General features: G+C 38.4%; 1 protein-coding gene across 8 annotated transcripts in view; it reads left to right on the top strand.

Annotated features, from left to right (window-relative positions):
- Positions 1–26,453, top strand: part of cul9 (cullin 9) — an 89,161-nt gene that overhangs the window by 27,607 nt on the left and 35,101 nt on the right. For 4 of the 8 annotated variants that reach the window (XR_013818448.1, XM_079842928.1, XM_079842926.1 and 1 more), the window contains exons 5-18: positions 4,221–4,670; positions 11,042–11,441; positions 13,206–13,398; positions 14,763–14,964; positions 16,970–17,160; positions 18,167–18,363; positions 18,969–19,206; positions 21,160–21,265; positions 21,343–21,570; positions 21,767–21,857; positions 23,077–23,248; positions 25,786–25,891; positions 25,983–26,078; positions 26,187–26,362. Coding sequence is in view for 7 of the 8 variants with exons in the window: in XM_079842928.1 (XP_079699054.1) it covers positions 4,221–4,670; positions 11,042–11,441; positions 13,206–13,398; positions 14,763–14,964; positions 16,970–17,160; positions 18,167–18,363; positions 18,969–19,206; positions 21,160–21,265; positions 21,343–21,570; positions 21,767–21,857; positions 23,077–23,248; positions 25,786–25,891; positions 25,983–26,078; positions 26,187–26,362 (2,846 nt within the window). In the remaining variant the exon portion in view is untranslated. Of the gene's footprint in view, positions 1–4,220; positions 4,671–11,041; positions 11,442–13,205; positions 13,399–14,762; positions 14,965–16,969; positions 17,161–18,163; positions 18,364–18,968; positions 19,207–21,159; positions 21,266–21,342; positions 21,571–21,766; positions 21,858–23,076; positions 23,249–25,785; positions 25,892–25,982; positions 26,079–26,186; positions 26,363–26,453 lie in introns of all 8 variants that reach the window. The other 4 variants (XM_079842930.1, XM_079842932.1, XM_079842931.1 and 1 more) reach the window with 2 other exon arrangements.

Genomic DNA, 26,453 nt, shown 5'->3' with positions numbered 1-26,453 from the left:
CTTTAATTTCACCTTTCAACCTTTTAATTTCCAATTCAATTTCCCGTTAATTTCAGATTGCGGACTTGTTTTCATTAGCCAAAAGCCAATTTAGCCTGTTAAATACCAAATAAACATCTTGTTCATGTATACATTCATTCTTTTATTGTGTAAAAAAAGAAAGAAAAAAATCGGTATCGGAATCGACCAGTTTTCTTGAAAAAAATCAGTATCGGAATCAGTCATGTAAAATCATGATCGGTGCATCACTAATTCGTACCGAACCGTTTCGTTACAGGGTTTCTGGTACGGTGCACATGTGTACAGAGCGGTTCCAAATGCAATCTTTAACAGTTAACAGTCAGCTTGTTTTAAACGTGGAACACACTACACTCCGAGTTCCCAGACAAAAATATTAAGTATTCAGTCAATTTTATCATGAAATTCAAACAATAAATGCCGTTTTGATATGACGTGACTGAACACTGTAGGCCCATCAGTTCAAGCAGCGGCACGGCGCGCGAGTGAACGCAATCATCTCTTCCTAAAGAATAAACAGGAATCAACTTCTTAAAGGAACACTCTACTTTTTTTGAAAATAGGCTAATTTTCCAACTCCCCTTGAGTTAAACAGTTGAGTTTTACCGTTTTCGAATCCATTCAGTCGATCTCCGGGTCTGGCGGTAGCACTTTTAGCATAGCTTTAGCATAGATCATTGAATCTGATTAGACCGTTAGCATCTCGCTCAAAAATGACCGGCACTGCTTGCGCGTCTTATAACACTGACCGTTTCAATAGCAACTGGACCTTCTAAAGGCAGCTGCAGTGACACAATGACTTTACCAAGTGATGATTGGCGCTTTTATATAGAAGGAGGGACTTATTCCGCCATATTTGGTGTTGCACTTTCTCCCATTCGTAGTGCACCTGTTTTGTATTTAGTCTTTGTTAAAGGGTTAGTTCACCCAAAGATTAAGGCCCAATCCCATTTCTACCCCTTAGCCCTTCTCTTTCCCCTACCCCTTCGTTTTGCGCGTTCACGTGAAGGGGTAGGGGTGTCTCGATTCTTTTTTGGCTGGAGTGGTAGGGGTAAGGGGAAGGGCCAGATAGCCTTTCAAACTAAGATTTTTCAGGACCACACTTCGAACGAAGGGGTATGTGGAGTTTCACTCCACCGACTACCGTGCTGCATAGAATGTGTGTGTGTTGCCACTCGGGATCGATCACTTGTGTGTCGCCTGGCTGCCCGTTTCTCCGTAACTTGCTAAACGCACTATTTGGGTGATTTGAACACATTAATAATAGTTTAAAAATATATATCTGGTCATCCTTCATAACGCAGTCGATATTTACATCACATATCGTCTGTAAACTTTCGCGTTACCAAGGCAACGACTGACTTGAAGTATAACGTATGAACATTATCGCAGCACCAAAGTAGAAAACGAAACCATATCCGTACCGGCCGGCTCGGATCAGCATGGAATGGTTAATAAACAAAGAGAACAGTTTGGTCCAATGGAAAAGTGGCTTCACTAGTCTTGGATGTTCTGTATCATTCTGTATCATCTTAGGAAACTCTGGCTCATATGTTTTTTAACTGAAAACGAGCTGCATTTTATTAAGTCCAAATAGGGCACAAAACTCTGTTGGGAGTGAGTAATTTGTTAAACGTGCTCGCGCCTGATTTCTGTGAGATATAGCCTACGCACTTCATTGCTGTTCATATTGGTTAAATGTCATAGGACATTATAATAAATTAAACGGGGTATGACGTGTAATGGTATAGTAGTGGTGTCCCATTTCTTAGGGGAATATTTTCACCCCTACACCTTGGCACTCTGTTTCAAGGGGCAAGGGGAACAGGTAGGTGTAGGGGTAGGGGAAGGGGTATAAAATAGAATTGGGAGTGGGCCTTAAATTCTGTCATTAATTTCTCGCCCTCATGTCGTTCCAAACCTGTAAGACTTGCATTCCTCTTTGAAACACAAATGAAAATATTTTTGATGAAATCTAAGGCCGCGTGTCCACCAAAGCGTTTTATCCAGCTGAAAACACTAGGCACTCTTCTGAAAACGGCAGGCTGTGGGCGCTTGAGAGCGTTTTGGCAGTTCAGCGTTTTTTTCAGTTGAGACTCTTTGCTTATGATACGGAATATCCGCGGAAGTGTTACTAGCATCTCATTTCACAGATAGTTTGTTTCTGTATTGATTCTATATAAAATGCTGATACAATGTAAAGTATTTGCTCTGGCTCTTGTTTTAAATTATTTTGTTCCGTTATTATACTGCTTGTTATCATCTGTTGACGTTGTACACGCAGAATGTGGCGGTTGGTTGGTGTTGTATTTGTCCCGCCCCTCCTCCACTCTAATTGGATGGCTGGGTGAAAAGTGACCGTGATTGGTGCTGCGTTTTACTCAAAGTTGAACATTCTTCAACTCTCGGCTGAACGCAAAAATGCTGAACGCTCAGCGCTTGAGGGTGAAATACTCGCTCAGCGCCTCGTTGCTCATGGCGTTCTAAAAACGCGGCGCTCTCATTGAAAACAATTTAATACGCCAGCCAGTCGCGTGAAAAACCGCTTTGGTGGACACGCGGCCTAAGAGTTTCTGTCCCTCCATTGACAGCTATGCAACCACCACTTTGACACTGCAAACAGTTTATTGGGCGTTTTAGTCAATTTTCTGAAGAGACAGGATCGCTTTATATGATTTTATTTAGGCTTTTTAGACATGAGGGTGAGTAATTAATAGGGATGGGTACCGAACTCCAAATTACGATATAGACTTGCTTAACTTCTTAACCCGCACCGGTTCGTGGGCGGGGGGGTTGACGGAAGTGGGGGGGTGTGTACTTTTATTTACTTTTGTTTTATACAAAATATTCAATCAACTATCACAAACTATGCATCATTTGAAAGCTAAAACACTCAAGATTCATGTTCTGAACTTGTTTTTGCAATAAATACACCAGAGAGGAAAGGGTTAAATGAAACGCTAAAGGACCGTCCATGTAAACATTAGCAAAATATTAGCGTTACTCATCTTTCATCTCCTGTCGTTCATATCAGATCGGACGAATCCAATAAACACCCGCATACATCTCTGTGTAAGAGTCCACTCTTCAAAATGCATCCCACTTTTTAATCCAAAACAACGAAAAAATAGGGAAAAAACTAAAAATCCTCCATTGTTTGCAAGAGAGTTTTGAGTTAGCGTGATCAATCATGTCCATTTTCAATGAAATATCGATTCTAATCCGTGTCTGGCAAACTCCCCCTGCTAGAATAGTTTCTCCCACGTGCAACGGATCAACTCTCGTCTCTCTCCTTCAATCAGAGACTCTTCTGGGATGCATCATATAGAGGAAGTGCCTTACAGGCTTGGTGAGCTGTCAATCATTGCGCCCATGGTTTTTGTTGGATAAAGGCACTCGGTGCCCAGCCAATGCCTTTCCAACAAAGGTTTGATTGATGGACTTAGTAACCAATCAAAAGGCATTATCTTGCGCAGTTTGCGTAAGTAGGCTTTGGTGAATACTGTTTGTGCGCTGGCTGCGCGTTCTCCATGGCGCAACTGCAGTGGAGCGTGCAGTCTCCTTACTGACGCTTCCCATCAGCTAAATGAGTTTTTTACACTTTGTAATCTCTGTAAATAGTTGCTTTAGTTTTTCAGTAACTGTTTATCCATTATAATTAGTAGTATATTGCAGTTTATTGCAGATTTATTTGAATGAAAAACTACTCTTTACAATAGCAAATGTTCTGAAATAAATGGCCTTTTTGAAATGACGCCTAGACTTTTCTTGACATAAAAGCTCACAGAAGCTACATTACTGAGAGAATCATCCTCATATTTGAATCATGACATGATTAGACATTCAGTTTTATATTTAAGTTATTTTCAGGCTCTTAACATTAAATTATAATATTTTTTTCCCTAAGTGAAAACAAAAAACAAAAAACGTGAGTCACTTACATGTATATTTACATGTATATTACTCTGTTCCCATATTACTTTGAGTTATTATGACTCTTGGGTAGCAATATTTCAACTGTCTAGTTTAAAATAAGACCAGGTTTATGAATATAGACCATAGGGTTTAAGAGCTGCAGACATTTTCATTTGGGTATATCGTTTTCAAAGAATTCTCAAAAATGGGGCGCTTGTTAAGAGGTTAAAAAGAAGAGCCAGGCCCTTTTACACCGTTTAAATCCTGTCATGTTTTGGCTTTTGCAGGTATACTGGAACTCCCTCTCCAGGACCTACTGGGTGCACTGGCATATGATTGAAATTCTGGGCAATGGCAGTGGAGGACAGGCTGAGAAAGAGACGCAGGAAAAGGCCTCCACCCTCACGGAGACACTCAAACTCACTACTGGTAAGACAAGTCATCAAGGACTCTCACACTCTACTACATGTTTGTGTTTGCTTTTATGCGTATCCATATCTTTATATGAGACCACCATGTTCTCTTCTGTGTTTCTGAACATGGCAGTGAGTCAGACGTTCTTCTCAAAGCCCCCCGGTGGGATGTATTCATTGCCTTACCTGATGGAAGGCTCTCAAAATGACGCAGACACCCTGAGCCGTGCTGAATGGTGGGAAGTGCTCTTTTTCACCAAGAAGTTGGAGCCCAAACAGCAGCATGAGATCAACAACATCCTGCGACAGAGCCTTGATGAACCGGTACTCACCCCCTCTCCTCCGCTCTGCTCTTCACACATGGTTGAATAGTGTGTTTAAAGTCAAAACTAAACATGTGTTCTGAGTTTCTCACACCACAGATAAATGTGTTATTAACCACCCAGCCAAACTTGAATCATAAAAAAATCCGCCATGTACATAAAATAGCTTATCATCCAGCCACCGTTTTAGCCCCACTCAGAAAATCCTGAACACAGCAACCGTGAAATTTTTTTTAACGGTCTAACTTCTGAATTCAGTACTACATAGTTCACAGTCTTTGTAATGTGTTTCAGCAATACTTTTCTAACGTTTATAATGTGTTTAGAAACAAACCTCAGAATTGCCTTTACAGGGACTTTTAAGTAAATTTACCAGCCATGCTGTTCATAGTCTTTGTAAAAATGAATACAGTGGCATTCAGTGCCCCACCCCCCGCAAAGGTTTAGGATTTAGAACCAACGCTCTCCATTGACTTTGTATTGCGTTTATTTATTTACAGGGACAGTGCATATTAATTAACATTTCTGTCAATATGCCAGAGTTAGCCAAAAGGCTATTTTTCACCTGCAGTCCCTAAAGCATGCAGCGTGAAGCGGCCTCCTTGTCATTTCTGACTTATAACAAAAAACAGAACAATGTCTAAAAGCTGCTGTGTGACAGGGTGTACAGCAAACAAGCTAAACAACCCCAAATAAAATTTTTATAAGCTACCGAACTGTAAAAGCCAGCCTTTAAGGAGACAAAAGTGGATACAGGCAATAAGACGTGAAGCATCCGCAGAAAGAATGGGTAAATTGTGCGATCCTGATACTCGGTATGCCTACGTGTGCAGTAAACATTTTGTCACTGGTAAGTCAAATATACAAATGTCAGTTTTATATATTATATTTTAGTATATCCTGTCGCTGATTACGTTCCTCTCCAGTGGGCGTAGTTCTCACAGTAACGGGACACGTTGCGCTCTGTCTCAATTGCCTTTATCCACTTTTGTGTCCTTAAATGCTCGTTTTTTGGGGGGGTTGACAGCTAAAAATTTAAAAAAAAAAATTAGCTTGTTTGCTATACACCCTGTCACACAGCATCTTTATTGGTGCGTTCACACCGGACGCGATTCGCGTGAGTGATTTACATGTTAAGTCAATGCAGAGACGAAAATTGGCATTCTGCGGCGCGATTCGCGCGATTGAGGCGGCGAGATTCGGGTGATTTGCGCGATTGAGGCGGCGCGGAGGATGCGAATTGAGTGTTTTGAATCGCTCAAGTTGAAAAATCTGAACTTTGGTGGATATTTCGCGCCGCGTTAACCAATCAGGAGCTTGCTCTAGTAGTGACAACAATGAGGAGAAAATCTGTATATTAATATCTGGTTCAGACAATATGATTATCAATGTGATAACATTGAATGACATGAAACACAACCCAGTCTCTTTTTGTTAAATGCAAGTTTATGTATGATCAATAATACAAAAGTATAAGTAATGTATAACAAGCTATACATGAAATAAAGCAAACAATTCAGTCAAACATTCAAAGTCAGTGCTAGTAGGCTAACGTTACAACTGCAACGTACAGTTATAGCCTAAAAATATAAAGTAATGAAACTTATCTTTGCCCTCAGCCTAAACGATTTGCCAGGGAACAAATTATAGATCCATGAGACCAAAGATCGGCCGTTACAAGACGAATTATAGCTCGAGACACACCACAGAGACATCAGAGCCAACGGCAGAAGGACTGGCCGAGGAAAGGTTGCCCTCGCCGACTTTGACGAGCGCTGAACGCCACTGTCCGCTGGAGCTCACAACTCCGAAAACGGCAGATAAAATGTTCAAATAGGCACTCTTTATATAAATAAACCACAGATTTGAGCTTTAAACAACTACATTATCAACTGAAAAAGTCTTAAAACTACGTTTTGTCACACATTAACAGTAGATTTTAACAAAAAATAAGACATGTAAACACAGCCCATGTCAGCCATTTCTCAACGAGACGAGCTGCTGGCGGAAGCCTCGCCCATGACGCGAATTTGCGTCTGTTGTGCAGTGAATGTCACGCGTGATTCGCGCGAATTTCACGCGCGATTGAAGCGAGTAAACTCAAAATGTTCAAGCGTCCACCTTCGCGCGAATTGCGTCCGGTGTGAATGCCACATTAGACATAGGGTGGGTTGCACCAACAAGGATTAATCTTAAATCTGGATTAAATCAAGATTTATCTAATAATTCTGTTGCACCAAACTTTAAACCTTGTTTAAAAATAAGCAGGTTTACATTTAAACCATCATTTTGATCCTGGATTTAATTTATATTTAAAGTAGATTAACTTTAATCCTGTTGCTCCATAACCTTAAACTCAGATTTAAATCTCAATTATGGATTATGGATTTGTGAAGTTTAAATAAAATAAAGTGCACCTACAATTAAACTATGCAGATGATTGAACAGAGATAGAAACAGTGGGTGTGTCGTCATGTCTCAGAGAGGTGTTTATTACTAATAAAAATGAAAAATAAAGCGCATTGAGTCGTCCAAGTGTGAGGGTCGTGACGGCCCGACAGTTTACGCCTGCTATTGAGTCTGGGATGCAGATCCGTCACTCATCTCGGTACACCTCGCCTCGGTGTTGGACAAAGAAAAGAAGAGAGGAGTATATTTAGCATTTAACGGCAGTGGGGATGATGAGGTGAGCGCCAGTGATCGAGGCCCGCGCCTCACGTTTCTCATGCCCGCCGCTCCACTCGATCAAAAGGAATGGGCGGCGCTGTCAAGAGCGGAGATAACGTTAGTCACTCCGCCAATCATGACGACAGTTGTTTGTCATAAGTTACGCTGCCGCAATATAATCCATTAATTGATACTATAAATATATATCCAGGCTTATGAAATCTTCTGCTTTGATCAGTATGGTCTCTCTACGTAGCTCTTTTTAAAGACAGCTGACATTTTTACAAGTTTATTTCCTTTATCTGTAAGAGCTAGGCTACTTATGTCAGAGAGAGAGTTTCTGGTGGTCAATAAAGAAGGAAATTGAATATTAGTATTAGGGCTGAAACGATTCATCGAGTTACTCGATTACAAAAATTCCTCGAGGCAAATTCTGCCTCGAAGCCTCGTTAAATTCTTATGACGCGCACTATACACGCAGGGATCTGATTCACACGGACCGTTGTTCAATGTTCAGGAAGCACACCATAGCGGGTGATACCTTTTGAATTTAGTTGGCGCGATGGCGGAGAGTAAAGATGTCAATAAACGGCAGAGAATGTCTAAAGTTTGGGATCATTACATTCTTAAAAAAGAAGAGAACAAGGTGCAATGTGTCTACTACAAATTAGACCTGGCATTCCACAGCAGTACGACTTCAATGGTAACGTAGCCTAAGCCTATACATTGATGTTCGCTGATTTTAATCCCATACTGTATTTGTAGCGATGTAGTGATGCGGTTTAACTAGATATGATGTTTAGCTTTGATGTTTTTAAGTAGTACGGTATTCACGTTCAATTGTAAGAGAGTATAGCCTAAAAAAAAGAACCCCCGCTTCACACACACACACACACACACACACACGCATGCACCCTCGTCTCTCTCACGCGCCAGTCAGACCAATCGCGGCAATGCATCACATATGCTTAAACTTTTATGTAGCCAACAATAATTTCAGCATTCACTGTATACACCGGGACGTGATGTTGTGACACGATTTTTCGAACGGATGCTTCACCTTTAATGCACCGCAATGCAAGTGATGCAAGCCAATTGCAGCGTTCTATTGAAAATGAATGTATGTATTTCTGCCGTACCAAACTGCAATGAAGCAACTGGTCTGACTGGGGCGTCACTCTTCCTCACGCACGGCACGCACACACACACACACACACACACACACACACACACACACACACACACACACACACAGGTTGCTAGATTACCATAGCAAATGGGCTCACCCCAGCAATTATATATTATTTGTTAGTAGCCTAATGGTAAATGCTGCAGGTGTAGAAATCTACATAAAACAGATATTTACTTTGATGTCAGGGCTAGATTACAGCATGAAACCTGTTGAGCATGTTAGTAAATTAAATTGCTTTACGTCTTCATTTTCGTAATGCATTATTTGTTTTGGTTGTTTAAAAACACACACAAAAATTATCCGATTAATCGATCGATTAAGTGCTAGATTAATCGATTACAAAAAGAATCGATAGCTGAAGCCCTAATTAGTATTGTTGCTGTCAATGGCGAATCCATCATGGCGGCGAATTAATCGTAAATGGAGGTTTTAATCGCAGGTTAAATTATAATCCCTGATTTGTTAATCTGGGTTTAAAATTAAGTGGTGCAACACAACTCGATTTAAAATGAAGCCTAGATGAACAAATCCTAGATTAGCTCTAAACTGAGTTTAATTTAATCCTTGTTGGTGCAACCCACCCATAGTTCTGTCTTTTTTTTATAAGTCAGAATTGACAAGGAGACTGCTTCACGCAATACAAAGTCATTGGAGAGGGTTAGATTGTTTACCCCCCCCCCCCCCCCCCCCCCTCTGTCTTTCCGCACAAATTGTCCTTTACAGCCTTTCGTCGTAATGTCAAGTGTGCCTTCTCAAAACCAGTTCAAACACAAACACCTTTTATAATGACCCAGATTACAGGCCTCTGATAAACCGGCTGTACATATGAGTATATCTGCAGCTTTATTTAGAGAAATCTGAATCTATAACGCAGCTTTTCTTACTCTTTCACAGTATATGATGAAATGTATTTAAGATTGGATTATTTATTAATATTTTATATGTAATATAATATAATATAATATAATAATGAATTATAATATAATTAGTGCTGTCAAAATTAGTGTGTTAACACATGCAATTAATTTTAACGTGTTAAAAAGATTTAATGCAATTAACGCAGCATCTGTTTTTTCTGTCATCCTTTGGCTAACGTTACATTCTATGATCCCGCTCCTATTCATGCAAATGCTTTTAAACCATTCAACCCCAACAAGACAAAAGAAAATGCACCAGAACAATGAACAACTTTAGCACTTGAACAAACAATAGCACACAGAATTATGCCAAAATGCCCAATTTATTGAGTAATCTCATAAGAGCAGTCTTAAATGAGTTAAATAACGTCTTAAATGAACTTGTGAGAAAATGAGATGCGTGTGACAGCTCGTCAGATCCGCGTCATGTTCGGCAGCTCTTTGAGCAAAAATTCCTAAAATTCAAAAGAGTCAAAGAGTCCTAAAATTAGGACTGACACGCCCATTATTTCACTAGTTTCTCCTAAATCGGCAAGTTAGGAGCTACTTTTAGTTACTTCCTTCTGATGAGATGTTAAACCGAGGTCCTGACTCTCTGTGGTCATTAAAAATCCCAAATTTGCCCATTGGCCTCTGTCCATCATGGCCTCCTAATCATCCCCATATACAATAGGCTTCATCATCTGTCTTCTCTCCACCAATACGCTGGTGTGTGGTAGACGTTCTGGCGCAATATGGCTGCTGTTGCATCATCCAGGTGGATGCTGGTGGTGGTTGAGGAGGTTCCTCCTTTCTATGTAAAGCACTTTGAGTGCCTAGAAAAGCGCTATATAAATGTAACAAATTATAATTTTATCCTTAAGATGTTTTGTTAATACGGCCCCTGATGTTTTAATCACAATTAATCGTGATTAATTACAGAGATGTGTTTTCGTTTTTTTTTTTTTTTTATCATTGACAGCACTCTACAATACAATACAATGTTAATAATAGTCGTGATGAGATATAACTTTTTAACATGATTATAAGGCCGCACGGTATAAGTGCTTTTTGTGTATGTGTGGATTCAGTTATTCCTATTTTTTGCATACATTTTAAATAGATTTTAGTATAAAAGTTTGTGAAATAAAGATAAGCATTTTGAATTATAATAATATTTACATTATTAGTTGAATACTAATAATTATTAGTAGTACTTGTATTTTTGATTAAACAAATGTAGCCTTGGTAAACATTCTTACCAACCCTAAACCTTTGAACATTAGTATATATTGCATAAATTAATTGCATCCGTGTTATCCATATTTTGTTATGTTGGCTATGCTCTGCTACCAAGATATCACTAATGTCAAAAATAAGATGACTATACTAAGTGAATGCTCTCCGCATTTAGTATACGTTCATAAAATACTTTCACTTGAAACCCACTAAATCCCAGCCTCAGCCCATTCAGAAGTACCGGTACTTGGGTAGAAACCTATACATAGAAGCCTGACAAAAATGCTTATTTTAAAGAAAAACGTCAGACGGACTTCATACATGTATATAAATAAAATGAACTAGGCAATGACTGTATGCTTTCTCTTGGTGTCTTAGATGGTAGAGCTTGATGAGTCGACTCTCATCCAGCTGTCCCTCACGAGTGAGGTGGCACGGAAAGTTCTCCACTACCTTAAACAGAATTTGCAGGCCTCCTGTCTGGGCGACCTGCTGTGCTCCCACACTTTCATCAAGCACTACCTGAGCTGTGGAGGGGCCGGCCTTGAGGATGAGGAAATGCTGATGGATGGCTCGCTTGGAGGACAAGGAGCTTCGTCTTCATCATCGTTATCTTCGGCCACGTTATCCTCCTCCTCAGCTTCTTCCTGCATCATGGGCTCTGTGTCCAAGAAAGCTAAGAAAGAGATCCCTGCAGACACAGGCTGCGACACAGAAAGTGAACTTCCCAGTGAAGATGACACCAAGTATCCCGATGACCTAGAGGAGAAGATGAAAGGCAAGTCTTTGTTTCAAGCCTTTTGTTGTTGCTTTATGAATGTGACTGTTAGTGGAACTTCTTCTTTTTGTGTTCTTAATGATGAATGTCTGTGAAGAGAATATTTGAGTATGACCTTACACACCCTGTGACAGTAGAAATGTGTCACAGTGGAGATATTAAGTTTATGCTGCAGTAGTATTTTTGCTCTTGAGTATTTTTGCAATTGAGTCCCTCAAGTGTCCTCAGTGTGAAAAGATGGATCTTAAAATCATACAGTCACTGCTGGAGAGGGTTCAAATATGCAAAAGATGCTTGAAAACTGAAGAATGTGCAGGACCTGGAGGGTTTTTCTGAAAAACATTGGGCAGTTTAACTGCTCAGGACAAACAAAGGACTCAAGAACACACGTTCGCATGCAACCTCATCAGATGGCTCGTCAGAGTCAGACCTAGGGCCGGGCGATATATCGCATGACATTGTTAAGCGCATCTCGTCAGTAAAGCCGGTTCCTTGATTAGTAGTAAATCGCCATCACCTGCTTTCAGATAGAGCGGCATTTACTACACAGAGCTGTAGTTCACTGACAAGCTGAGCCATATCGCATTAATTATCGCAGGCGATACGTCCGTGATAATTAATGCGATATGGCTCAGATAATGCGATCCAGGGACTCGAAAGTTGTTTTGAGCTTTGATTCCATGTCGGAATAACAGTAGTCCGTCGTAAACCGTCGTTCGTGTCTCTTTAGAAGACTTGGATTTGGATTAGACCCCTCGATTAGTTATTTTTACGATGCCTTTGACATTTTTTGGGGATCTTTTAAGTTTGAGAGGAATGGACTTTAAATGGAGGGACAGAAATACCTCAGGTTTCATAAAGAATATCTTCTTTTGTGTTTGGAAGGTAAACATTGCATTGGCGAGTATATGAAACGGTGTCAATTGCCTGTTGGCTGGTAATATATTTATGAATTGTAACTGTGCACTGTACATAAATGTGAACGCCGCTCTGGACTGTTGATGGGCCTATGCTGCATTGTCACGAAAGTTTACCATGACCATAGATATATTCAAGTGCAAGGAGACGTGAAAGGGTACTCAATTTGTTACTCGTACGCTGTGTGGCAAGTTTAAACATCCGAAACAGGCACCCAGAAAGCCACGTCTCAGACAGCACACAAATACTAAATTGAGCTCTCTTTCACGTCGTCTTGCACTTTAATGGGCAAATTCACATAAATTTAGTTTAGGTGTTTTAAGTTGACACAGTTGAGAAAAAAAAAACATGTACAGTATGTATCAGTATATTGTATCCGTGCATTAGGTCTTAAAGTAACAGCATCCTAATAATCCTGCTGCTCTCTGTGTTTTAAATGTTATCCAAACAACAAAGGACAGAGAAGAAATTACACATTTACTGCTCTTGGCTGAATAACTTTTGCAACTTTAATAAGGATTAGTCTAAATTAAATGTAGTTAAGTGTACTTGTCTTTAATAATGTTCTACCTTTTATATTTGCTAGTAATTTGTGGTGTCATAACTGCAAAAACAGCTTCATGGCTGGTAAAAAAAAATATTTATGGCTGGTAAATTCACCGACCATTTGCAGGAGTGGCAAAATTTTAGTTTTAGGCCCTGGTTGTAAACAAAATACAGCCACATCCAGCAGTATTTCTTATCTATCTCATCTAAGTTTCTTTGGTAAAAGTAGTGCTCAGAACAAGTAGATATACGTTCCTCCCTCTAAACAAGTTTTTATTGTTGTGTTTCTGTTCACTGCAGTGTTCAACAGTCCAAAGGTGCAGGGTAAGAAGAACTGTATAGAGAAGATGGGGGAGGTGGTGGACATCATGAAGAAGAGCAGCTCTGACTCCGGACTGCAGCTGGCTGGCATGAAAGTCATCAGTAAGATTCTAGAGGAGGAGGGACCTCAGGAGAGAAGCAGCCTCAGATCAGACTCGGCACAAACTATCCGGTGGGACTTACAAACCATAAATACCACTACTCTCAACTCTGTGTTTTCTTACTTATAATTTCTTGAACTGTAATTGTTAACTATCTCTTTCTTACAGCACCTTGTATAATATTCAATATAATTCTATACATATCATATTAAAATTTACTAGGGATGCACGGATACCATTTTCTTCAGAACCGATCCGATACCAAAAATTCTGAGTATCGGCCAATACCGATGCCAATCCGATACCAGTGCAGTTTTGTTTAGAAGTTCAATGTAGAATTTCTATACCTCCAGTGTGTTTAACTGCTAATCACTCTTTTGTGTGTGAAACACAATCTACTAAATACAGACAACTTCATTATAAAGAAAAACAACAAATTAAAGAAATATTAAATCACAATCTATGACAAAAATACTACTATTTATATGGTGGATAAACAGATTAGTGGATAATTCAGCAGCAAAAGTTACTCTAGGAAAATCATGAGTGCACAATAATTGTATAAAATCTAAACATTTAGTGGAGAAAAAAAAACATTTAGTGGGGAAAAAATAAAAGTGAATCAGTGTAGGACTAAATCTGGTAAAATGTTAAACATTGTTGTAAAATACATTCAGGAAAATCTTGTAAATATATTTATAGAAATAGGGCCTATATACTAAGAAATTAAAATATATTTTTATGTATAGCGCAGCTTTTTTAATGAGGCAGCAACTTATTATAGATAGGCTATTAATAATCTTTCGTTTCGCAAAAATATTATAATGCGCTTATGCGCAGGATGATGTGCTTGAAGCAACATGGAGTCACATGTTGTGTTTTTGTTTTTTGTAAATTAATGCGTAATATAAAATTTGGTAACACTATTTTAGCGTCCTTGTTACATGTACTTGCATAGTAATAACAGTAATTTATGCATAATTACATGCAACTACCCCTCAGCCAAATACTAATTCTACCCTAACCCTATAGTAAATACATGTAGTTACTTAATAGTACTCAGTACTTAAATATATAATTACATTGTAACAATGACACCTTTAAAATAAAGTGTAACCTTTAAAAAAATGAGGTTACACTTTATTTTGGTGTCCTTGTTACAGTGTAATTATACATTTGAGTAATATTCATTAAGTACCTGTGCTTTACTATAGGGTGAGGATTAGGATTAGGGTTTGTTTTAGAGTTGTAACAAGGACTGTAAAATTACCAACATTTTCTTTTGCCATCTTAACTGTGAAAATGTTTTTTGAAAAGGGTCCACTGTCTACATGCAATGCGTAATGCATTACGTTCCATAAACAGTAATGTAGAGTAACATTAATATTAGTTTATATCACAAAGTTTTAAAATAACTTTCTTTTCTTTTTTCCAGTGACAAAGTCTTAAAGATGTTGGTGGAGATGATTGGCAGTCAGCCCAAGCAGAATGCTGTCATTGCGCTGCTGCTGACCCGCAGTCTTATGCTGAAATACGAGTGGAGGGTCTCCTTCGCCACAGAGGGCGGTGTTAAAGCCATCCTGTGCTGCATGCAGGAGTATCCTACTTGTATACAGGTGCAGCAGATCGCACTGGCGGTGAGTGGCGATTCTTGTGACGTGTTCATATGCCTTATGCCTTTAAGGACATGAGTTATGTTCTTCCTGTGTAGAATTTCATTCCTCATGCAGTCTTTTAGAACTTTGCCTTGACTTTACGGCATTTTGTGGAATGCGAGTTGCATTTGCTATTTTTGAATTTGCTACAAATGCGAGTGGTAACATTTATTTGTATAGCACGTTTGCCATACGCCAGTAGTTTTCGTTTCGCTTTAAAGAAATGGTTCACCTAAACATGAAAATTATCCCACAATTTACTCTCAAACCATCCTAGGTGTATACGACTTTCTTCTTTCAGCCAAACACAATCAGAGTTATATATAAAAAATATCCTGGCTCTTTCCAGCTTCATAATGGGATTGAATAGTGCCTGAGTTTTTGATCCATCCAGTATAAAAATAATTTATATGACTCCTGTGGGTTAATAAATTCCTTCTGAAGTTAAAATGTTTAACTTTCTACGCCCGTTGGAGAGTCAAGTTCCGGTGGAACGGTGACCTTGGGTGGGTATTGACGAACGTGGTAGCCCAGAGGATAGAGCAAAACAGAACATCGGTCACAAATTAAAAGTCTAAAGCAAGAAGTTTTAAAGAAAAATGTTGGAGGATTTCCATAAGAGCAGAGGAGCTACGTCATACACCGAGTCGGTGGTCACCCTTCCGCTTGAACTCAACTCTCTCGATAGTGTTTGTAAATGTTTCATTTTTATTTCTTTATGTAAGAATAAAATGTGACTTAAGCACTAGGGCTGGTTAAAAAATATTGATTTCTCGATTTTACGAACCGATATTGATTCTTAAATCCCAAGAATCAATTAGTCATCCTGTTTTCAGTGGATGAATGAACGGAGCATTGTAGAGCCCCTCCCATCCAATAAAACACAATAAGCTTTGTGCTTTGTTACTTTTTATATGAAACAAAGTCTCAGATTTCAAATGATGTCCATTTTATTACGAAAAAATAAACTGTTTTGGGGCTATTTAATGTGGCGTGACCTCAGTTCAACAGAAGCGGCAGCACAGAGCTCACGTGAACTGATCATCTCCTCCGTTTTAATCCCAGTTACAGTGAGAAATAAACATGAATGAACATCTGAAGTGTGTTTAAAGATACAGTACAACTTACTGAAATCGGCATCAATTTCACATGGATTCACTCAATCAGGGTTTCAACCATGGAAAGACATCAATAAAACATCTTGTGAACAATGTGTCACGTAACGTCACATTTACCTCAGAAAAAACATATCCGTTGACCATAAACTCATTAGTCAGCTAGAAAAATGCATGTTGCTAAATATGTGCACCATATTCATTATAGTGTTTAATGTCCTTCAATATTTAATGCATGTTTGAATAAATCCTTCAGGTTTTTATGACCCCCCACCATTTAAATGGAGTAGAATTGTATTGGAGTAGAAACATTATTATGTAATTGTAAAGTTAGTGTTATAACTTTTATTATTATAAAAACTTCTTTGATTGTAATTTAAGTGTTTGGATACAAATCAGTTAATTTTAACCTTCAATATTATAGCAACTGACTCCCATGTATAGTTTACAGCATTAGTTGAGAGATTTGTTTTCCTTTAGAAAATTTGCCATGTACTGTACCTGATATGTATCCAAAATAATCGATATTGATTCGAATTAAAAACGAATCGAATCATGACATTTGTGTCAATACCCAGCCCTATTATGCACCAATGAGACTTTACTTTTTTTTTTTTTCTCAGCAATGTAATTTTGATCCTGTGCAACTTCTAGTCAGATGTGACTTATTTTCTGGAAAATGCAGTAATGTAAATAACAGAATTGTTAAGGAACCTGAATCATTGAGTGGAATGCTCACGATCCTCGTATCCATTGAGCAGAATCTTTTTATATAGCACATTGTCAGTACACTGCAAATATACTTTTATGGATACAGAAGTATTGAAACTGCCTTATTGAGTGCCTGACCAATATGAATTTTTCTCTCCCAGACTCTGAAGGTCATCACAGGTGCCAGTAAACACGACCCCCGCAGTGTGAGTGCATGTGTGCCCCTTTCTGAGTCTGGCACTCAGATGATGCTGGAGATTTTTGCAAGCATAGGCTCTGCTACACCGGAAGGCTCCAAAGGGCTCCTGTGTGCCATCCCTTCTGCCATTGACCTCATGTTCGGCACAACGGGGTAAGAGGTTTGAAGTCTGTTTTAGATTGGGTTAAAAATGTCGGGAATTTTCAAGGCTGGAAACTTTCCATGGAAATGAATGGGAATATATGGTAGTTAATGGCAATTAATCGGAATAAACCGTGAATTTGCTAAATTGCAGGTAACGTGGAACTTAAATGTAGTTGAAGAAAAATCTTGCAGCATAATCTTGGTTAAAACAATCTGGTTTAATGCACTTTCAGTTGAATTTCTACCCTGCACATTCCTCCATAACATGCACATTTGATCGAAAATACAGAAAAAACTCTGATATTGTGAAATATTATTTCAATCTATTTGAATATATTTTAAAATATAATTTATTTCTGTAATTCAAAGCTGAATTTTCATCAGCCATTACTCCAGTCACATGATCCTTTAGAAATCGTTCTGATATGCTGTTTTGTTATCAATGTTGGAAACAGTTGTGATGCTTTAATACTTTTTTTTTATAACCTGTGATACTTTTTCCAGGATTCTTTGATGAAAAAAAAGTGAAAAAGAACAGCATTTATTCAAAATAGAAATCTTTTGTAACAATATACACTACTATTCAAAAGTTTGGGGTCAGTAATTTATTTTATTTTATTTTTTAAAGAAATTAATATTTTTATTCAGCAAGAATTTGTTAAATTGATAAAAATAAAAACAGTAAAGACTTATATTGTTAGAAAAGATTTCCATTTTGAAAAAATGCTGTTCTTTTTAACTTTCTATTCAATTAGTCTTTAAAAAAGTATCACGTTCCAAAAAATTATGCAGCACAACTGATAATTCAGTGATAATAATAATTGAGTATCAAATCAGCATATTAGAATAACTGAAGGATCATGTGACTCATGTGAAATATATTTATACCTATATAATAATCAAAATAATCAGTTTCCAGAAATGTTCGGCCCCTTTGCATCCATAGTTTTAGATGGAGCATAATTGAATGAAATCCACTGAATTCACATTGATTTTTCTACTGTGTTTTAAGCAGTTGTGGTTTGTCTGTGCGGAACGGGCTGCTGGTCATCATCATGCTGATTTCCAGCCACAAGAGCCTGGCGGAGCAGCTAGTCGCCTGCAATGTCAGTGCCACGCTGAAGAAGTGCCTTTCTGCTCAGAATCATCACAGCATGCTGGCCATCATCGCCCTTAACCACATCTCCATGGTCCACAAACTGGAGAAAAAAGGTATCGTCATGCATTGTAACTGCTTGCCAAATTTAATTGCTTTTAGATGCTGACAAACAACTAATAATTACCGTCATAGTAGCCTCAAGTTGTCATACTCTAATGTAGATTCTAGTCAGAATATGAGTCTGATACTGCTCCATTGTGCTGTGATTATGGGGGTGTTTCAACCGAACCAGGAAAGAAAACGCCTCTGCACTCAATTAGATAGACCTACAACCAATCAGAGCAACGGAGTAAATCACATAGTGACGCATAGTTGTCAACAGAACTCAACTGCACTCACGCTGGAAGAAGAAGAAGATGATGAGTGTAAACGATCTTTGCCGGTGTTGTAAAAAGAATTTAAAGATACACAGAGTACTTACCAACACCATCATCATTTTTGAGAGAAATAGTAAAATTGAACGCATATACGAACAAGTTCTCCATTTAGTAAACAAATTCAACCCAAGCGCTCTTTGGTGACATGGATGATTCCGTTACTGTTGATCATCTGTCCAACATAGTATAAAGCCCGTCCTGACAATTTCATCTTTACTTGTGATTTAAATGTTTGTACCTCCAAATTGCCTCGTAACACGCAGCACTGTTTGCCTCTGTAGAGTCTCAAGAAGAGCATGACTTTAAGGACACAGAGCTTAAGATGTTGGTGGTGAGTCTGAAGGAAATGCCAGCCACCAAAGAGGTCATACTGACCTTGGAACAGCTGCTCTGCGACGACGCCTCCCAACTGGAGGAAGAGAGAAACGAGGTAACTCGCAGCAGAGACACCTTCCAAGACCTCATCCGCCTCCTGGACCAGCACAGAGCGGATCGGGCTGTACAGCTTTCCATCCTTAGGTGAGCCTATCTTAATTAGGTAATAGATAACAGATATTTCAAGCTACTTTAGAGGTAGATGCACTCACAAAAGCATGTCTTGGTCACATTTGACCCTAAAATCAAAAGATTTATTATTAAATATAACATTACCACAAACAATCCTGAGTGCTTGTGGTGTGATCCGCACCGCTGGTTTGATGCACTGCTCACTTCAACTAGAAACAGGAAATCATGATGCCGGCTCAACCATTGGCAATGGAAGATGGTATCGTCTATCGTCCCAACCCTAACACAAAATTGTCAAAATTTCCTTGTAAACACAGGTGATATGTCTAAAGTCAACGTAAACCATTGAGAAAGAAAGCACACGTGTAACAGTACATTAGATCAGTGCATTAAATCTAAAAGTGATCGCAGCCTAATAAACCTGCAACTGTCTGTGTCTTTAATGTTAATCAAACATCAAAACAAAGAATCACTCACTGCTCTTGACTGAATAACTTTTGTAACTTAAAATAACTGTAAAATATTTTATTTATAAAAGGAAAACTATGCAGTTATTTTACATTTGATTTCTGTACCTGAACTTTCAGTTGTATTTATTTGAGCTATTACTAATTTTTGTATATGTTTTTATTTTAATACTTATTGTTTACTTGTCTTTAATAATGTTTGAAATTTATATTAGTTGGTCTAGTTGTTTTTGTTGTTGTATTTTTGTTAAAACCATAGGCAAAAGTTCTAATTTTTGGTAATGTTATTCAGCTCCAAGAGAATGTTTTGTAAAAAGACACAAAGTATGTTTATCTAAATGTTTTTTCTTTTTTGTACCTTTATTACAAACAAAATCGATAAGTAGAATCAGAATCGCTAAAATTCAAAGGATACCCAACCCTAATTTAGAGTATGGTTTCCATTACTGTAATTAGATCCTCATTTTTGCAGTACTTCTAACTTTTTATTATATTACAGTAGAAATTATGCTTTTTACATTAATAAATAATAATAAAAAATATTTAAAAGCCAGTACAAATAACCATGATATATAAGTAAATTACTTTTTTAATGTCTTTCATTACTTTTTTGACATTATAAAAATCTTAAATCCTGCAAAATAGGTTTAATTTATTTTCAAGTAGCGAGAGGGAGATGATTGCAAGAGAGCGAGAGAATATTATTTTTTCTTTTGATTACATGTGTTACATTTTGTTTTATCCGTTTATTTATTTTATTTTTCCATTATTTACTAACCTTGACAATTCATTACATAATTACATTAAAAAGAGTGAACAGGACTTTTTTTAACATTTATCTTTTTATGTTCCACACACGAAATTTGGAATGACAAAAAATAAATGTTGTAGGATGGTTGAAGGAGTTCTTTCAGATCGATCCCGGACGAGCCCCCAAGTTATGTTCCGACCCAAAATAGTGACCAACATAAAGAGCCATACAGGAAAGTGGCTAAACAAAAATCGAAAAGGCCAGGGCAATAAAAATATAAAATGTATTGGCAACAGAAAGCAACAAAAACAAACAAAGATATAAAACATACCAAACTTAAAATAAGGACTGGTGAGCTTACTAATCTAAACTACAACTCAGAGTTAATGCTTTCCTAACTCCAGAGAAAAGCAAAAGAATCTTCCGGGTCAGCTTACTTACCTATGCTTTCCCTCTATTCTAATATAACTAAACAAACGAAACTCACCATCCTATACAAAAGAAAAGGAAAAAGAAAAACCTCCAAAACCACAAACAACAGGTTTCCTGAGGTAGGCCAAAACTGAAGTGCCACCAGCAGCTTTTAAATAGGCAGAGGCCTCAAGTGGTAGGAATAATCAGGCTTAGCCCCATCCAATTGGCAACTATACTCAGAAAGAAAAGAGAAAACAAGAGAAAGAGCAGGGGCTCGTAACACTCCTTAAAGTCTTGATTTTAATATTCTATATTAACTTTTATATTTAATAGGATTTTGAACAAGTTCTTGGATAACTACCAGGAGGATCTGTTGCCGTGGCATGAGAGTATTGAGCCTTGCCTATCATCCATGACCGCCTTTGTCAGTGACAGAGAGGTACTTTTCTTCATTTTAGCTTTACAAGATCATGATTTCATAATGGAAGTATTTCATGACTCTTTATCCCCATTTAGGTTGTACAGCAGTTCATCCGCTTCTTGTATCGAATTGCCTCGTTGAATAAAGACTATGCTGTTGTGATGTGTCGACTGGGCACCAAAGAGGCTCTTCTCAAAGCCCTGGACAAACACAGCACCAGCCTCCTCATGGTCACGGAGCTTCGAGACCTGATCACTGACTGTGAGAAGTACGCCAGCCTCTACAAGAAAATGACCACCAGTGTGCTGGCGGGGTGTATACAGGTATGAAGTAGGCCTGTTCAGAAATAGATATTTGCAAAATTGACTTGTTGTTGAGTTACATAAATGGCTTGTTATTACATGGTCAATTACTAAAACATAATGAGGACATGTTTAATGGTTTGTTAGACAATCCGTGTAGATAATATGCATTTATTTGATGTCCGTTTAATTTCATGCTCCATATCTGCATCTTTAGATGGTCCTTGGTCAGATTGAAGAGCATCGTCGCAGCCATCAGCCCATCAATATTCCCTTCTTTGATGTGTTCCTGCGGAACTTGTGCCAAGGTTTGTTCCTAAAACTTACTGATGTAAAGTGTAATCATTAAAACAATTGTTCACCATTTATTCACTCATTTACTCACTCTCATGTCTATCCAACCTACCTCATTAAGTTATTTCTTCCATGAAACACACAAGGAGTTAGGCAGAAAGTCTGACCTGTGCTTTTTCTATACTTGTGACCTGTTTTTATAAGAAAAAGGTGCTATAAAAGTCATAAAAGTAGTCATCTATTTTGTATTTTGTTGCATAGAAAAGAAAAGATCTGAAATTCTGAAGGCCTGTGCACACAGGACTATTTTCGCTTATCGCCAGCGTTTTTCGAGACTCACCTTTGTGTTCACACCCAAGCGATTTTCACTGGCGATTTGCAGAGTGAACGTGCAAATTCAGTAGATGAATTTGTCCCTTGTGTACCGGGACAAGTTCACCTTGTCCTGGTACACAAGGTGGTGCTGCGCCACTTTACACTTCTGACATTCGCTTGTCACACAGAAGAAGAAGAGAGACAGTATTTACGTGCTTGCCAAAACCATTCACACACTTTTTTCTAACTGGCAAGCAGCATTAGCAGCTAGTAACTTCCAAGTATAGGTCTCTGCAGGATAGTAATAGGAGTTACCAGATCAGTGGGCGTGGCCATAACCAGAGGGCCGTTTTCCTCTGTTACCTGATTTGCCCACTTCACAGTGTGGGCAGGGTTTAGGGGTGGGGTCGGGTGAAGGGGATAATTTTCATTGCTTGATTTATAACCACTGATCAGTTTGAAAACACCCACAAATTTGGAAACGCCCACTCTTGTTCCGCAGAGACCTCATACTCGTAACTTCAGCAGCTCCAGGCACATGAACTAATGCATCGATCTCATTGGTCGGCCAGTTTTTAACGCGCCCCGTCATAAAAACAAAACAAACCCAAGGCATTTTTGTGCATTGGGGCATTGGCGCCCTTTGTTTAGTCACGAGGCGTTAAACGTCGGCGATTAAAAGCGCACGAAAATCATCCCGGTGTGAACAGGCCTTAACATCTGTTGTAGGACATGCTAAAACTAAATAATTTTTATTTTGTGGAAACTATTATTTTCTTCTTCTGATTATATTGATTAAAAAAATAGTCATTTAAAACCGTTGCTTAAGAATAACCATGCTAACTACAATTAGTTCCAGTTTAGGTATAAATATCCCAGTGCCATGGGATTTATTTGAATTGGTGTGATGTTTTCCAGGCTCCAGTGTGGAACTGAAAGAGGACAAATGCTGGGAGAAGGTGGAGGTCTCCTCTAATCACCATCGAGCTAACAAGCTGACAGACAAAAACCCCAAAACCTACTGGGAATCGAACGGATGTACTGGCTCCCACTTTATCAACATTTACATGCATAAAGGGGTGGTCATCAGGTACGCTGTCTTAGCTATTCTTCATTTCAGTGTCATTTTAATGCCCCCAAAATTAATAAAATGCCTTAAATTCAAGATAAATAGGCAACAAAAAGTCCCTATATGAGTTTTATACTAATAACATATTAATATATGTTTTTCCCAAATATCAGCATGACTGCAAATGTAATATTGACTTTATACAACAGTTCAATAAACAAGAAGCTGATATTAAGTGACTTTTAACACCAATATTGTCAATATTGTCTTTTTTGCCCAATAGTTCCAGTCAAAGGCACAGCAGATGGTATTTCGTTCCTGAAAGATTCCACATTTTTGAATGAATTTGTTTGAGTAAATGATTCAATGATCCCTTCATAAAGAGAGCCACTTACTTCATTCCTGAATAAATCAGCTGTTTTCATGTATTGGTTGAATAAATGATTCAGTTACTTTTATTTATTCAAAAAATTATATTTCAAACCTTAATCTCACAACATTTATGCAGTTGAAACAGCTCCATAGTGTCTTATACAAATTTAATTTATTGATTTAAATGGAAGTTAGACACATTTTAATAAGGTGAGAGACAATTTTGCCCTTACATAGGTTAAAATAAATTGCACCTAGAATTCAGTTTAAAGTGTTAGTTCACCCAAAAATGAAAATTAACCCTAGCTGTATAGGGCATGGATGAAAAGTCATCCTAGGTATATATGACATTCTAGTTTCAGACTAATAAAATCATTAAAAATGTTCTGGGCTGGATCTTCCAAGCTTTTATAATGGCAGTGAATTGTTGCTTTGTTTTTTATGTGCATCTATGCATCATATAACTGCTCCACACGGATCCAGGGGGGGTAATAAAGGCCTTCTGAAGTGAATTGATGCGTTTGTGTAAGAAAAATATCGTTAACACTTTACAATAAGGTTCAGTAGTTAACTACATTAATTAACATGAACTAATAATGAACTGCACTTATAAAGCATTTATTTATCTTTCTTAATGTTAATTTCAACATTTACTAATGCATTATTAAAATCTTGATAACATTAGTTAATGCAGTGTGAACTAACATGAACAAACCATGAACAGCTGGATTTATATTAAAGTCCCTGTAAAGTCAAAACAAAACATGTGTTCTGAGTTTCTCACACCACAGATAAATGTGTTATTAACCACCCAGCCAAATTTGAATCATTAAAAAATCCGGCCAGTACATAAAATAGCTTATCAAAAACTTGAAAAAATGAGCAGCATTCTCTGCTCTCAAACGCTGGGGGTGTGTCCGCTGTCGTGCTGAAACCACGCCCACTCGCGGGAAAGCTGTCGTGGCACACAAGACAACACTCACTGATCACGACCGTCTATGATCACGACGCACCAGATGTCGGCGGGACGGGAGGACTAAGGCCTGGGCGGGGGATAGTCGGTTCTGTAGCGGATTATCAGTGAATCCCAGTTGTCTCCGGTGAAAGTTTGTAAAACGATCCGGTGTATTGTCACTGCAGACTCAGAGGCAGGCGTCTGTGGTTATCCTCAGCTCTCCATCAAGATGGCTGTTCACAAAATTAATCCACCTCTTCTTGATCATCGTGTTTGTTTTGTAAGCTGTTTTGTAAGTTGTAGGCAATAGTAACTAACAGTACTGACAGTAACTCGCGATCGAGCTGGCAAACTGATGCGAATGTGCTCTAGTTATGATCATGTTAGGGGAGGAGCCAGGCTCGGTGGCTCCAGTGCGTCATCGAGCCACCGTTTGAAACCGGTGAAAAACTGTTTAGCGGTCTAACTTCTGAATTCAGTACTACATAGTTCACAGTCTTTGTAATTTGTTTCAGCAATACATTTCTAACATTTATAATGTGTTTAGAAAAAAATCTCAGAATTGCCTTTACAGGGACTTTAACTAACGTTAACAAAGATTAACTAATGCTGAACAGAGGCGTTGTTCATGGTAGTTCATGCTAACTAATGCATTAACTAATACAACCTTATTGTAAAGTGTTACCAAAATATCCATATTTAAAACTTTATAAATTAAATGATCTAGCTTCCACCAGATCGCCTTCCGTATTCAACTTACGGAAAAAGTGTAGTGCCTCTCGTAGTTCAAAATGACGACGGACGACATTGCACACCAGTTATGTTTTTTCCGATCTGGCTGAAGCTAGAAGTTTTAAATATGGATATTTTTCTCACACAAACGCATCGCTTCAGAAGGCCTTTATTAGCCCCCCAGAGCCATGTGGAGCAGTTATATGATGGATAGATGCACTTTTATGGACTTCAAAAATGAAGCAACAATTCACTGGCATTATAAAGCTTGGTAGAGCCAGGACATTTTTAATATAACTCTTGATTGTGTTCGTCTGAAAGAAGAATGTCATATACACCTAGGATGACTCGAGGGTGAGTAAATCATGGGCTAATTTTCATTTTTGGGTGAACTAACCCTTTAGGGGGGCAAAAATTGCCCCTTAATAGAAACATTAATTTCTGTCACTGCAACTGATAAAAATGTGTTTATCATATTTATCTTTTTCTTCATTCACAGGCAATTGACTGTGCTTGTAGCCAGCGAGGACTCGAGTTACATGCCAGCTCGTATTGTAGTTCTAGGAGGAGATGATCCCACAAACATCAATACTGAACTCAACACTGTGAGAAAGCCCTTCACATTTGTCTTACGTCGAGGTGATGATTGCACACTGCACATTAAGATTAAACTTTTTTTGTGTGTGTGTTAAACAGGTAAATGTGGCACCCTCCGCCAGCCATGTGGTTTTGCTGGAGAATATGACCCGTTTCTGGCCCATCATTCAGATCAGAGTCAAAAGATGTCAGCAGGTCAGACATATTGAATGAAATGTGACAGAACTTGCCTGAACTTCTGCATAAAGCCTGAGATTTTTTTATTCCGGCTTGCTTACAAATTGTTTTCCTTCCTGTCAACAGGGTGGCATTGATACACGAGTGCATGGTTTTGAGGTTCTGGGGCCAAAGCCCACGTTCTGGCCGGTGTTTAAGGAGCAGCTGTGCTGCCGCACTTATCTCTTCTATACTACAAAAGCTCACACCTGGTGCCAGGAGATCCTGGAGGACAAGAACCAGCTGCTGCAGCTCTTTAACAAGTGAGAACTGCTGCCATAGTTATATTTCATTTATAGAGCACAATTGAGAGGATGGAAAATGTTCTCACTGCTTCATTATGCGAAAACATCT

This window comes from Gobio gobio (assembly GCF_949357685.1).
Source record: "Gobio gobio genome assembly, chromosome: 18".
NCBI lineage: Eukaryota > Metazoa > Chordata > Actinopteri > Cypriniformes > Gobionidae > Gobio > Gobio gobio.
The sequence above is the reverse complement of the archived record's forward strand: the minus strand, read 5'-3'. Positions and strand labels throughout refer to the sequence as shown.